Source organism: Artemia sp. Qi Xiang Cuo, chromosome 4 (genome assembly GCF_049724085.1).
Source record: "Artemia sp. Qi Xiang Cuo chromosome 4, ASM4972408v1, whole genome shotgun sequence".
Taxonomy (NCBI): Eukaryota; Metazoa; Arthropoda; class Branchiopoda; order Anostraca; family Artemiidae; genus Artemia; species Artemia sp. Qi Xiang Cuo.
The window spans coordinates 26756169-26769460 of NC_142797.1; the positions used below are offsets into that span (position 1 = coordinate 26756169).

Here is a 13292-nt window from a genome sequence, read left to right on the forward strand (position 1 = left end):
AAAAGTTCAATTTTAAGCCGGATTAACTTTGGAATATATTATAACATTGAGAGTGCAGGCATATATGGAATTTAAAGCTGCTTTTAATGATTGCATATGAAATCTTGATGGCCTTTTTTTTACCTGGATAATGAATTAATTTCGGTTATGTTTTGAATCAAGACTATTTTGGGCTGAGCTAAGCAAAGTGATAATGTTTTCACATTCAACTATTCTTAATTTCATACCATCAAACATTCGATCGGGTATTGATGACGAAGCTATTATTAATCATGCAGTGGAGTTTTTTTCCTGAAAATAGTCTCAAAGATGCTAAAGTTGATTTATGGGCAGAAATATACCCTTGTAGCAAAACAGCACCAAGGAGACAAGGTGATAATGCCTCCGCTCGGCACGTGAAAGATATGATTGATTTGCTTCGGAAGTGCGAAAATGAGGAGCTAACAGTGACAACGTACATAATTATTTCACCCACTGAAGTGCCTGTTATTCCTGCTGTTGCTTATCACAAACTTGCTTCCAAAATTTGTGCCCTGGATAGTACCCTTAACTTCATCAAAGAAAAGGTAACAGCTTATGATTTAAATTTTCCGTCACTTCCCATTCCTTATGCTAGTCCTCATATTGAAAGCACTGCCACCGTTATCATTTCAAAAGTACCTACTAAACTTGACGACCCTTCAAAACGGGCTCATGCTATTAACAAAATCCCTGGCCATGAAGCTATTCACAGCATAAGGCCTTCTGGCGATAAGCTGTTTGTTCAGATTAGTCAATCTGCAGCAAAGATTTTCAGCGATGCAGTTCCAACCGTATTGAATAGCTGTGACGTCATGATTCAAGAAAAGAAATTTCATGGCATTGTTAAGGGGGTGCCCGCTAATTATGAGGCGATAATTTTTAAGAGATGTGAAGGTGTCATCGATGCTGAACGTCTGGGAAAATCCCTGGCTGTGAAAATTACCTTTGCTGATGCTATAGCCCAGAGTAATAGCCTACAACTCGGGCTCAAGGTCGGCTATGAATAATTCTGGGTTTTTGAATTCCTGCGGCCACCCCGTTGCTGTCATAATTGTCAATCTCCCAACCACATGAAAATCAAATGCGGTAAGCCAACAAAATGCAGCCGCTCTGCCGGCTCTCATGTATCATCCCGTGATTCCCCCTGTGTTTTTGATCCAAAATTGTGAGGGTAATCATGCATCGTATAGCCTAAAATGTAGTATTCTGCGTGATGCCCTGAGCAAACGTATGATTCGAAAATGACTGTCAAATTGTCCGTCTCAATCTACTCTTTTAATATCAATGGCACGAAAGATAAAGATGGCTCATTAAATTAAAAAATGAATGATTTCGACATTTTGTTCTGCAAGAATATTTACTTCCCAAAATCTCCGTTAACTCTCTACGAAGAACTAGCCACCATATTGTCTTTACCACCAGTGCCCAAAAAACAAAAGGCCGACCTTCCGGGGGCCTTGCATGTGTTATCAAACGATTAGCTACTCCTTTGACACCTATCTTATTTCATTCCTCTGATAATATTATGGCAATACGACTGGGTCACCTATGTATTTATAAATGTGTATCATCCTTACAACTAGATACAACTAGCTTCACTTACTAGGTTTTGTAACGCCGGCTCGTCACTTAAAACTCTGTCATGAGATTTTGAAAAACACGGACCTTAGTCGCTATTAACAGGGGACTTCAGATGTGATGTGCATAGCTCTTCTACTCGTGCCAACTTAGTTTTGGATTCGTTGCCTATTGGTTGCCGCATGGTACCCAAAGCTCTTAATTGCTGTTATATTCATAATAGAGGTACTGTGACCAATATTGATCATTGTATTTGCTCTACCGATGTTCCCTGTTCTGTCTTTAATGTTGACGAAGACGAACGTGATTTTGACAACCTTCTCCTTTCCTTTACTGTGACAATAACCGCTGATCCATCTTATTATCCTTGTGATTCTATTAAAAAAGGGTGTATGAAACGAAAATGGAGCAAAGCCAATTGGCCTTTATATATTTCTACCCTAACAGCTCTGTTGTCCTGCGTCAAGATCCCTTTTAATCTAGTGTGCACGAGTGTTTTTTCGCAACAAGTCAGAGTGCAACTGAATGTTTATCATCTTCACGTGGTTAAGTGCATAAAACAAGCTGAGAATGTGGCTATTCCCCTTGTCCGGGTTAAACTCAAATCTCGAAGTCCAATTTGGAACGAAGACCCGCGTCGTAAAGCCATCAAAAATCGTGTTAAACTCTGCATTCACATCTCCATTACCTATGGGTGGCTCTTGCAAGGCTAAGTGTTTTACGTAAAACGGAGGTCAAAAATGCATTTTACATGGCATCTTCTTTTGTTTAGATATAATGGCGGTAAGTTTCCTAAAACTGTAGTACAATGGAAAGAAGTCATTATTACGTCTAAATTTGATTCTTTAGGGACTAGTGATGTTATCCCAGATTCGTCTTGGCTTGGGCATTATAAAAGTATTTTTTGTAAGATTGAGTATAGTGTTCATTATCATTTTCAGTGCTTAATTTCTAAGGTTTTGCCACCTAAATTTTGCAACGTCATGTTATTCCCGTCTCAACTAAAAGTATTGTTAATTGTATGCGTAAACTTAAGTATAAATCAAGTGATCTTGAGGGGATTAGTGCTCACCATGTACGTTGTGATCGTCTAGCACTAGTCGCTCAGCTCCAGTTACTTTTTCAGTTCTGTTTATCTTTGTCAATGGTGCCTGATTCCTTCCTTTGCGGAACGGTAACTTCGATTCTTAAACGCGGAAGAGACCCTTTTGATTGTAGTTCATATAGGCCCATCACTGTTGCTTGCAATATTAGTAAGGTTTTTGAATATTTTCTGCTCCCATATATTATTGAACGAACTGCGAGATTCGAACCAATTTGGATTTCAACCTCGTATTGGGTGTCAACATGCGCATAAGGTTTTAGCTTCAACTCTTTATGATGCCCAGTCTAAAGGTTATTAATTACATATTTGCGCTTTGGATTTATCTAAAGCCTTCGATAGTATTTGCCATGTACCAGTGTGGCACTCTTTGTCAGAGTTTGGGGTGAACCCTTCCGTCATACATTTACTTAAATTTTGGTATAGTAATTCGTTTCTTCGTTTAAAATCTGGTACAGGGTACTGCGGTAATATACCAGTTCAATCTGGAGTACGACAGGGTGGAGTGCTATCACCTTATCCATTTAATGCTTGCATTAAAAATTTGTTGTTAGGAATCAAGCCTTCTTAATTTTATAATTTATCTGATGTGTCTTATATTGCGTATGCGGACGACCTGCTAGTTTTAAGCCGAACCAAGTCTATTTTGGCATTATCGGTGCAACGTATTTCTATGATGTTTCGGGATGTTGATCTGTTTTTGAATTTTGATAAATGCGAATATTTAGTTTTCAATGCCAAATCATCTGCTCATAACTTGTCATGTGGATCCTCACTAATTCACAATGTTACGAGTTTACGGTGGTTAGGAATTAATATTTTTAGACACTCACTTTTTGCGACTTCAAGTTCTGAGAGATGTTAAAGAAAAGTTGAAGATCGGATATGCGAAAATTGTACCTAACCGTGGAAAATATTCACGCCGAGCTTTAGCTAAAATGTATTCCACATATTGTGACCATTCTGTCTTGTTTTTAAGTGGAATGTATTTGTTATTGAATAAGAATGATTTGCGCAAGCTCCTTATCGGTAATTTTAGATATTGCAAATTTTTATTGTACCTTCCCACGTCATATCATAATACGCGTATTATTGAGAAGTATGGTGCTACCGACATTATACAATCGTTTGAATTGCTTAGTAATAATTTGACAAGAAATGCCTTTGTGTCCCTAGGCCCAAACCATAATACTATCCATGTGTTTTTGTCAGTGATTAAGGTTTAAGTTATCTCTGTTTCTGTGTATTTGATTGATTTTTTTTTCCTTTTCAGTGTGCTTTACTCCGCTTGTTTGGTATAAAAGTGGGTTATAAATAAATTATTATTATTATTATTATTAATGTGTAAGCTTGATTCCTGGCATCCCTTATGGCAGGGGCACGTTCCAAGATAACTCATTACTTATCTTGATATCGGTAGAAAGCAAAAGTCGATATATGAGAATCAAATAAAGCGTAAACAATCTTTCCAGAATCCCTAACGATTCCTCATACATTGACGATACGTCATTTACAACCATCATATAAATGTTTCTTCACGGATGGATGAAATTGATTGGGGCTCTGTTGTTTTCTTGAAGCTTACATTCGGAATTATAATCGAATTCAACTGAGTCTTTGATGACTACTATCTGCCTTGCGTCACCACTTTCTCCTATGAAAGAAAAAGCTTGCCGGAGCTGAATAGGGATCAGTTTGAGCTAAGTCTTTGACACTGTTAGAATCAGATTATGGTTTGATAGTTGCTTAAGCAGAAGGTAGCTATGGCTAGCGAGATGGCTAACTCTACATCCCAGATAGTTGAGCTGAATGTTGGAGGTGTCGGATATACAACAACAATACAGACACTAACTAAAGAGCCTGAATCCTATTTAGGTCAAGTTTTTAGAGGAAAACTTGCACAAATAAAGGACTCTAAAGGAAGGTATTTTATTGATAGAGATGGAGTACTATTTAGATATATTTTAGATTATTTAAGAAACCAGAAGATCATTTTACCAGAGAGTTTTGCAGAAAGAGATCGTCTTCGAGCAGAAGCGGAGTTTTATAAGCTGGAAACTTTAGCGAAGGCATTAATTCCTCTCAAAGCTACAAGCGCTGACGAGTTGACATCCTCTCTAAGCCCTCTCGGCATCACTTCAAAGGCCCCTGGTTACGTTATGCTTGGATATCGAGGCACATTCGCATTTGGAAGGGATGGCTTAGCAGATGTTAAGTTTAGGAAGCTTTCGAGAATCCTAGTCTCTGGTCGAGTTACTCTTTGTCGTGAAATCTTCGGAGAAACACTCAACGAGTCAAGAGATCCTGACCGTGGAATGACTGACAGATATTCCTCAAGATTTTTCCTCAAGCATTCTTACATAGAACAGGTAAGCTAGTGTTTATGTTATAAAATCAAATTCAAAAATTTTTAATTCTGAATCCGCCAAACCTGACAAATATTAAAGAAAATGAATAGTAAATGCTAAGAAAAGCGTAAAAGGGAATATGAGGAGAAAACAAGATTTTAGCTGGATTTATAAAGCTCTATGTTGCCATGGCGCTCAGTCTCTTTAAAAAAAAAATAGACCCTGGAATCTCTTCACAGATCATAAAAGGAACAATTACTCACAAATTAGAATTTTGGGAATAATCAGCTGTCAAACTAAAAGTTGTCAGAATTGTATTTATATTTCGCGTAGGTCTTGGTATTCTATTTTGATATATGTCTGTCCAGGTTTAAACTCTTTCGAATACTTTTATAAAAAGAGTCTGAGCTTGAAACATGGAAACTGAGTGTTTAATCGTCAAAGCCTTCAATCGGGAAAAAAGATACCATCACTTATGCATCTCTAAAACCTGGATGCCCCCCTCGTGATATCCAAATTTCTTTATTAACAAATTTTATGGCAATTTTACATGAAGGAAGCTTAAAAGGCCTATAACTGGTATCTTTTTTTGGGTTGTCTTCCTAGCATATTTCACAATAATGAAAAATATTGTCTGAATAAAACACTTTATATACCATGTATAACGTCATTGCAATGCTATCATATATCCTTTTGCTTTTTAAGTGCATTTGAATGTGACGTCATTCACATGAAAAATGTTTGTTTTTTTAATTAAGGCTCTAAAGCATAGTCAGCAGAAGGGTGCAAGTCCTGCCCATGACCCACCAAAATATTGCCACCAGGCTCCACCTGTAGGTTTCACCTGTGGGGCCTGCCCCCCACTTTCAAAGTCACGCTTATAGATCAAGACGAACATTTAAATAATATAGCATATGATAACTTTCGAATTTTCCAAACAATGTGTCTCCTTTTTTGTCCAGGGGTAATTGTATTGAACCAGTGGCCGAACAATATCAAACAGTGACTCGTTTGAATAGAAATGAAAACATCTAAATACTTTTTAAATTAACAGAATTGACCTGTCCATAGTAATGTTTCATGCCCTTCTGTGCCGCAAAACTTTATTTTTGGCGAATATGGCCAAAATGTCACAAAAGGCAAATTCTGACTTAGCGAATCGATGTTTCATGACCAGAAACCCTCGAATAAGGTTAAAAGCTCCCCATCTTGAAAACCAAGAAAAATGGAATTTTAGGATGGGCATTAAACAAATAATGATCATCCCATCATGTAAGTTTTGTTGCGCTTGCTTATAATCGCTGTATCAGAGGACTCATTTGAAAACTAATGCTTACATCTACAGATTTATTATAAGTTAGAAATATCCACCATTCAAAAAATTGGGAGAAATTAAAACAATTCAATAATTCATCGTGGATAACAGTATTGATATATCGTATGTTAGCCATGGAGACCCATATCTTTAATTTAGTTCTATTTTCTCTACAAAATCAGTTCAAGCAAAATTTGTATTTAGATTACATCCTTAGACTAACTATCCATTCTTATGGCATATTCGTCACATAAGTACGACCACCGGATTTGCTGGTCGTGATTCACTCTTTACTAAGATCCAGCTTTCTAATAACAAGAAACTAAATAATGTAAATAGTTTAAATAGATTACCTCAGCTGAGTGGTGACGAGGCGCCACTTTACAGACGAAGGAAGTGGGATTCAGCATTATTGCAATAACGGGTGGTGTCTAGACATACATGCATGCTTAGTACCTGTTACGTTATCTAAAAGCAGGGCCGTATCCAAGATTTTTGTTTCAGGTGGGGGTTTGCAATAAAAACTTCAAGAAAACATTAAATATTTTTTTATTTACATTTTTTACGTTTTTATGAGTTGGACAAACATTTGGGGAGGGGGATGTTTATATCCCCATCCCTGATAAGGCCTTGACTAGAAGCACCCTTATTTCCATCTTAGACCTATATATTCAGAAAAAAAAAATAAAAATAAAAAAAAATAAAAAAACGGAAAGCAACAAGGGTCCATTTATAAAACAGAACCAAAAAAGGTCTTAATGACAGGCTAAAATATAATTTTCTCGTGTTCTCGAAGTGAGAAGAGGACTGGAAACCTTTGATGAAGGGCTTTCGACCGTGGATGGTGTACTTTTCTTTCAATCCGCTGCCATTTTCGAGGGTCAATACGAAAGTGGCACTAAAAAATTGCATTTTACTTTAGTGCTAATAAGATGAACTTTTAAAAATCACGTGGATTAGGATTTGCCCTACTTCTCCAGATGAAAGTCTAAAAATCTCAAACATGGGAATTTCAATGGTATATTTTCTATTTCGATCTGCCGTTATTTCGGGTTTTCAAAGTCCTTTTTGGGATTCCAATAAATTAGTTTTCATCAGTACCTTGTGACGACAAGATTCATCGCAATTGTAGGACATATATTTTATAATTTAACGAGCTCATTTACCACCGAGGGGCTACTCATTTATTTTTCTCGTAAAGTATACAGTAAAAGGCGGTTCCAAATGTTCATTTTGGAAGCTGTTTAAAAGCAAGTGTATAGCCAGGATTCTGTTTTGGGAGGGTTCCAACAGATGTTGGTGGGTCTGAATACTAAAAAGCTCTTATTTTTGTGAGTGTCTACTCTAGGAGAGACTAGAGAGAGGGGGGAAACTTTGGTTAATCCTTATGAAATACACCAAAATATGAAGAAAATCTAATATTTTAGTAACAACGTTATAAAATCTACAACAGTGAATTATAGGAAGCAGGCCACCCAGAACGCATTATATTAAATACCTAACCTAACCAACTCTAAATATTGAATATTTAAATAAAATATACCTGCATTGTAGTTTATCTCACTGATAATAAGCTAATTTGTCTCCGAGTGTAGACAGAGATCCTGTTTTATTCAGATGAAAAACAACAGTGTGGTCACTATAAGCAATAAGTACCGCATAGCCATCAAAATTATCATTTAGCTCTTCTAAATTTAACCCCATTAGTAGCTATTTCTTGAGAAGAAAATTGTAAATTCTTCTCTTCTTAATTTCGAGTAGAATTTCCATCATAAGAAATCTCGTGGGGAAACTTGGGGATATATATCTCTGCTGGAGTAAATTGGATTTATGTCGAGAAGTAATATATTTTGAAGTCGCTACAGGAAAGCTTTACAGCGAAGGAAAATGGAACGTATTGATCTAAATTAAATCATCCATATTTTTTCAATAAACCAAGCGTTCGGGTATGTGGTATTATTTGGAGCCACCGGTCGTCGCTTCGCACTTACATGCTTCACTTACTAATAGAATACTAAAAGGGTACTGGGTAAAGACATTGTTGTCTAACCAGTAATTTTTTTATTCATATGCCTCACGCACAGCTTTTTTTCCATGGGGGAGGAAAGTTTAAAAAAAAAAAATACACGTGCCTTGCACAGAAAATGATTTGAATAGATATGTTTAACGGTTTTTATTAAGAAGTTACTTTTAAATTTAACAAGAGGGCAATGTTTTCAATTTACGAAAATTTAGGGGAGAAGAGAGCAAAATTTATTTTTCTAAATATAGGGGGGGGGGTGAATTTCGTTATTTTCAATTTGTTTTCGATGAGAATACAAAAAGGTATTTTTCATAACCTACGTGGGATTAAAAAAATCTAGGAGGCTCATGTCCCATTTCCAATTACCGTCACTACAAGAGGGCCTTGGATTATCATTGTTGTCCTAGAGGCCTTATTTTTTAGTGTCTTAACTTTGCATTACTGGAACACTCAGCGGTGTTCTTACTTTTGCCTCCCAGTATACACAGAATCTCCAGGGAGCATTGGATGTTTCCCTTTAATTGATATCAGAAATACTAATATCAGAACTGGTATAACAACGCTCACACACCTAAAGGCCTCATTTAGCATTTTCATGTTTCTGAGATTACTGCTAAAAATAGTTTGCTAAGACGTTTCCAAAGGACAATCTCTGTTCTATCACATTTCCATCCTCTTGGTCTAAATTCCCTTGTCAATACTCCATTTCAGAACAGCTTAGCAGTAGTAGCTTCAATTCTCAAAATTGGGGGGGGGGAGTGGATTGTATTTTTTAAAACCTAGCGTGGGGGGGCCACACTTGTATTTTTTTTTCAATGAAAATACCAAAACGGCATTTTTAATGAAAATATCCCCACAAAAAAGGTATTTTCAAATCTTGGGAGGGGGCAAAAAATCTAGGGGAACATGCCTTTCGGCCCCTCCCCTATTGACGCCCCTGTGTAGAAAAGGGTTTTGGGTAGTTGGCTCAGAAGACTGAAAATAACAGTTACGATCTTGTGTGAAAGTGACAATGAGCAAATAGTAACAAATTCTGTTTTTTTTTGTGGAATAAAATATAAATCAGTAATTAATTTTATTTTGAACTCTCTCTGCGTTTATTTTGCGAACCATGAGAGAGTTTTACGAAAAAAATGTCTTATTTTTTTAATTTGCAGCATTGCGTAAAAAAATTCGCTTTGTAAAAAATCTGATTTCAAAATAGAAAATCGTAAATGAGTAAGGACTTTCTGGCCTGAGGTATCCTTTTTCAAACAGTTCGTGTGTAACGACCTGTAAGTAAGGAGTGATGCAGCTCAATAGTAACCGAAACTCTAAGAAAAAGTCTTGACAACAATAGATACATCAATAGAATCGAATTTTGATGCTTATTGAAAACATATAAAGTTCATTAAGTTTAATGTTATCAATCAAAAGTTACAAGCCTGAGGTAATTCGCCGAGTTTAAAAAGGGGGGAAACCCCCAAAACATCAAGTGATCTCAATTGAAGTTACACCATCAGATTCAGCATATTAGTGAACCCCAGTGTAGAGGTTTCAAGCTCCTATATACAAAATTGCTGAATTTTGTATTTTTTGCCAGAAGAAAGATCACGGATGCATTTTTTTTTTATTTGTTTTTTTTTTTGTTTTTTTTTCTTTCCCATGGCTAATTGAATCGAAGCAGTGATCCTAGAAGATTGGGAGAGGACTCATTTGATTGGAAATCAAAAGTTGTAGTGCCCTTTTTAAGTAACCAAAAATATTGGAGCGCAGCTAGCCCCCCTCCCACACCCTGTTTTTCTCCAAAGTCACCCTATCAAAATTTTGAAATAAGCATTTTGTTCAGCAGAATGGAAGATCTAATAAATATGTCTTTGAAAATGACGACCCTCCACAGTCCCTGGGCGAATGGCTGCAAGCTCTAAACTTTTTCCCATTGCTTACATATAGTATTAGTTATTGGGAAGCATACAGACATTTTTGGGGGGGGGGGATTTTATGACGGGGAATGGGGTATGTAATAGTATTTTCCCACGAAGAAATTTTTCGTTTGGGAAGGGAATTTTCCACTGAGGGGAGGTGGAATTCCCGGCATTACATAAAAAACGATCGGATATTAAATAAAAAAAACAAGTTTTTTTTCAATTGAAAGTAAGGCACAACATTAAAACTTAAAACGAACAGAAATTATTACGCATATGAGGTGATTGCCCCCTCCTCAATAGCTCGCTCTTTTGGCTTTCACACGTTTTTCAATTAAAAAACAACACGTTTTTTTTTTATTTAATAAACTGATATAGCACGGTGCATAAGAGAGGGCTTGAATAGTAACTGAACATTCTTTTTCAATGTTTTTTAAGCATTTGCATGAGTTTATTATCAGAATGTAAATCAGAAATTACTTGAAATGAATTCCTCGAAATATTTTGTTTCTATTCCATTTCAATTTCATTAAAAAACTAACTTTGACAGAATAAGTAATCAGTCTTTTCCTGATCAGCACCCAGATATAAATAGTAAGTAAATACATTATTAGACCACATCCTCGTTTTTTTCTGACAAAATCCTCGTTTTTTCACCTTTTTTTATTTAATTTTTCATTTTGTTACTTTATTTCCTCTCTGAGTTTCATTTGGCATGTATAGCCAGTGTGGTCTTATTTTGTTGGTTTCTTTTTTTTTTCTTTTTTTTTGTTTAGCACTGAGGACGACTCGGGGGAGGTCCTTGTCAAAATATTTGCTTATTTCTTCTTCTTCATGGTTCGCCACTGGCTGACAAAATCCTCATTTTTTCACCTTTTTTTATTCTATTTTTCATTTTGTTATTTTCTTTCCTCTCTGAGTTTCATTTGTCATGTATAGCCAGTGTGGTCTAACTAGCCTTGGATTTTCTATATATAGAAAGCCGACTCATAATAATTGATATCTACATTTCTCTTCCAATCACCCTCCTTCTGTGAAAAGAGGGGTAATAATCTCTTCAGTCGACAGAGTTTTAAAAATTTGTTTCTGTAATCATATAAATTCTGAATTATACTATGTCAAGGATATTCTTTTCTGCAATGGTTACCCAATCAAACTTATTTAAAATATCATAGATAGACGATTAAAAAAGATAAAACAACAAAATAGGGATCTCGTCCCCCTTGATTCAGTTACCCCGGCAATTGAAAAAAAAACTTTCATCGCTTTACCATACATCCCGAAACTTGGCGATAAACTTGGAAAAATTCTAAAAAAAACACAATCTCTCTGTTTCTTTCAAAACTGAACAAAAAGTTGAACATTTTTCAACTCAGGAAAGGATAAAACTGATCCTGTACTGGGTAGTGGTGTCTACAGAATCCCGTGTTCATGTGGGAAATTTACATTGGTAGGACCCATCAACAACTAGGTGAACGTTTGCATGAGCACAAAATTTCAATAGATAAGTCCCTGAGATTAAAAACTAACAATGACAACTTTGATTCGGCATTGGCTTCGCATATTTTCGTAAATCCGACCCATCTGGTTCTTTTTGACGAGACAACTTTAATATCTACTGTAAATGGCCTACCACAAACTTTTAAAGAGGTAATTGAGATAAAAAAAATACATAAACAAAAATTTAGCAATAAATAGAGATGCTGGAGATATTTCATTAAGCCCAATTTACGACAGTTTAATTTTGAAGGATTCAATCAATATTTTTACCCGGTATAACTTGAGAGAACCTATTTGCACATCAAATGATGATCGAATTTTTAGGCCAGCCAAAGCAATAGCAAAACAAAGGATTATTGCCCAATCATCTTGGTAGTTTTCTTTTTCATTGATTCCAACCTGGTTCTTATTTAGTTTCTGTTCTGTCGTTGACAAGTAAACTTCGAAAGGTTCTATTTTCGTTGGTTTCTTTTTCTTTTCTTTCTTTTTTGTTTAGCACTGAGGACGACTCGGCGGAGGTCCTTGTCGAAATATTTGTTTATTTCTTCTTCTTCATGGTTCGCCACTGGCTGACAAAATTCTCGTTTTTTCACCTTTTTGATTTTATTTTTCATTTTGTTATTTTTTTTCCTCTCTGAGTTTCATTTATAAATAGTAGGTATAAAAGATCTGTAGAATTCAATGGCACACCTGTATAATATTTACTTGATATTCATTTATTGGTCCTTCACATGCTAAAATATCGACATTGTCCAGTTTCAAATAAATAGATCTTGTCACTATATGTTGTCACAAATCTACATAATATAAAAACGGGGAATTAGTTCATTTCGAGTTAAACGTTGATACAATTTTTTTTTGTCTTTAAAAATTTGATAGTTTTGATATAATGCTCTGTTAAACAAGGGGTACACAGTGATTTTTTAAAGTGGAAGACTTTTCAAATAAGCAAATATAAAACTACTTAAAGCAGTACACACGAACTTTGATGAACGGAATGGACCGTTCGCAGGTAAAAATAAAACAACAAAACTATAAAGAAAACACCGGAAGGGGATAAAATATTTTCTTATTCTGATTTTAATGCAGAGATCACGAGATGAAATAACAGAGTGAGGGTAAGGGGGTTGAGAGCCATTCTTATGCAATAGGCAAGGCCGCACCCAGGAGTTTTTTTCGGAGGGGTTTTACTCAAAGACTTTTTTGTTTTGAAGGGTGGGAAGGGTTTACACAAAAGCGCATACAAAATTTGTATTCATTTTTGTTACGGTTTTACGAGTCAAAAAACATTTCAGGAGGGGTTTGAACCCCCCTACCCCCCCCCCTCTGTGTAAAGTCTTGACAATAGGACAGTTTTTACACGTTTGTAAGTTTAAAATTGCACTTTACTCTCATTTGAAAAAAAATTTAAAACCGATGCAAAAGTCCTTGTTGAAAACAAAACCAAAAAGTGCACATTGGTGGCCATCCACGTCAGGGGAAAAAAAGAAAATTTGTCTTC

At 35.8% G+C, this 13292-nt stretch overlaps 1 protein-coding gene across 1 annotated transcript in view; it reads left to right on the forward strand.

Annotated features, from left to right (window-relative positions):
- The first annotated feature begins 4406 nt into the window (after window positions 1–4406).
- Window positions 4407–13292, forward strand: part of Ktl (BTB/POZ domain-containing protein Ktl) — a 29641-nt gene continuing 20755 nt past the window's right edge. Inside the window, exon 1 of the mRNA XM_089087474.1 lies at window positions 4407–5070. Coding sequence (XP_088943600.1) covers window positions 4465–5070 — 606 coding nt within the window. The 5' untranslated portion in view covers window positions 4407–4464. The remainder of the gene's footprint in view (window positions 5071–13292) is intronic.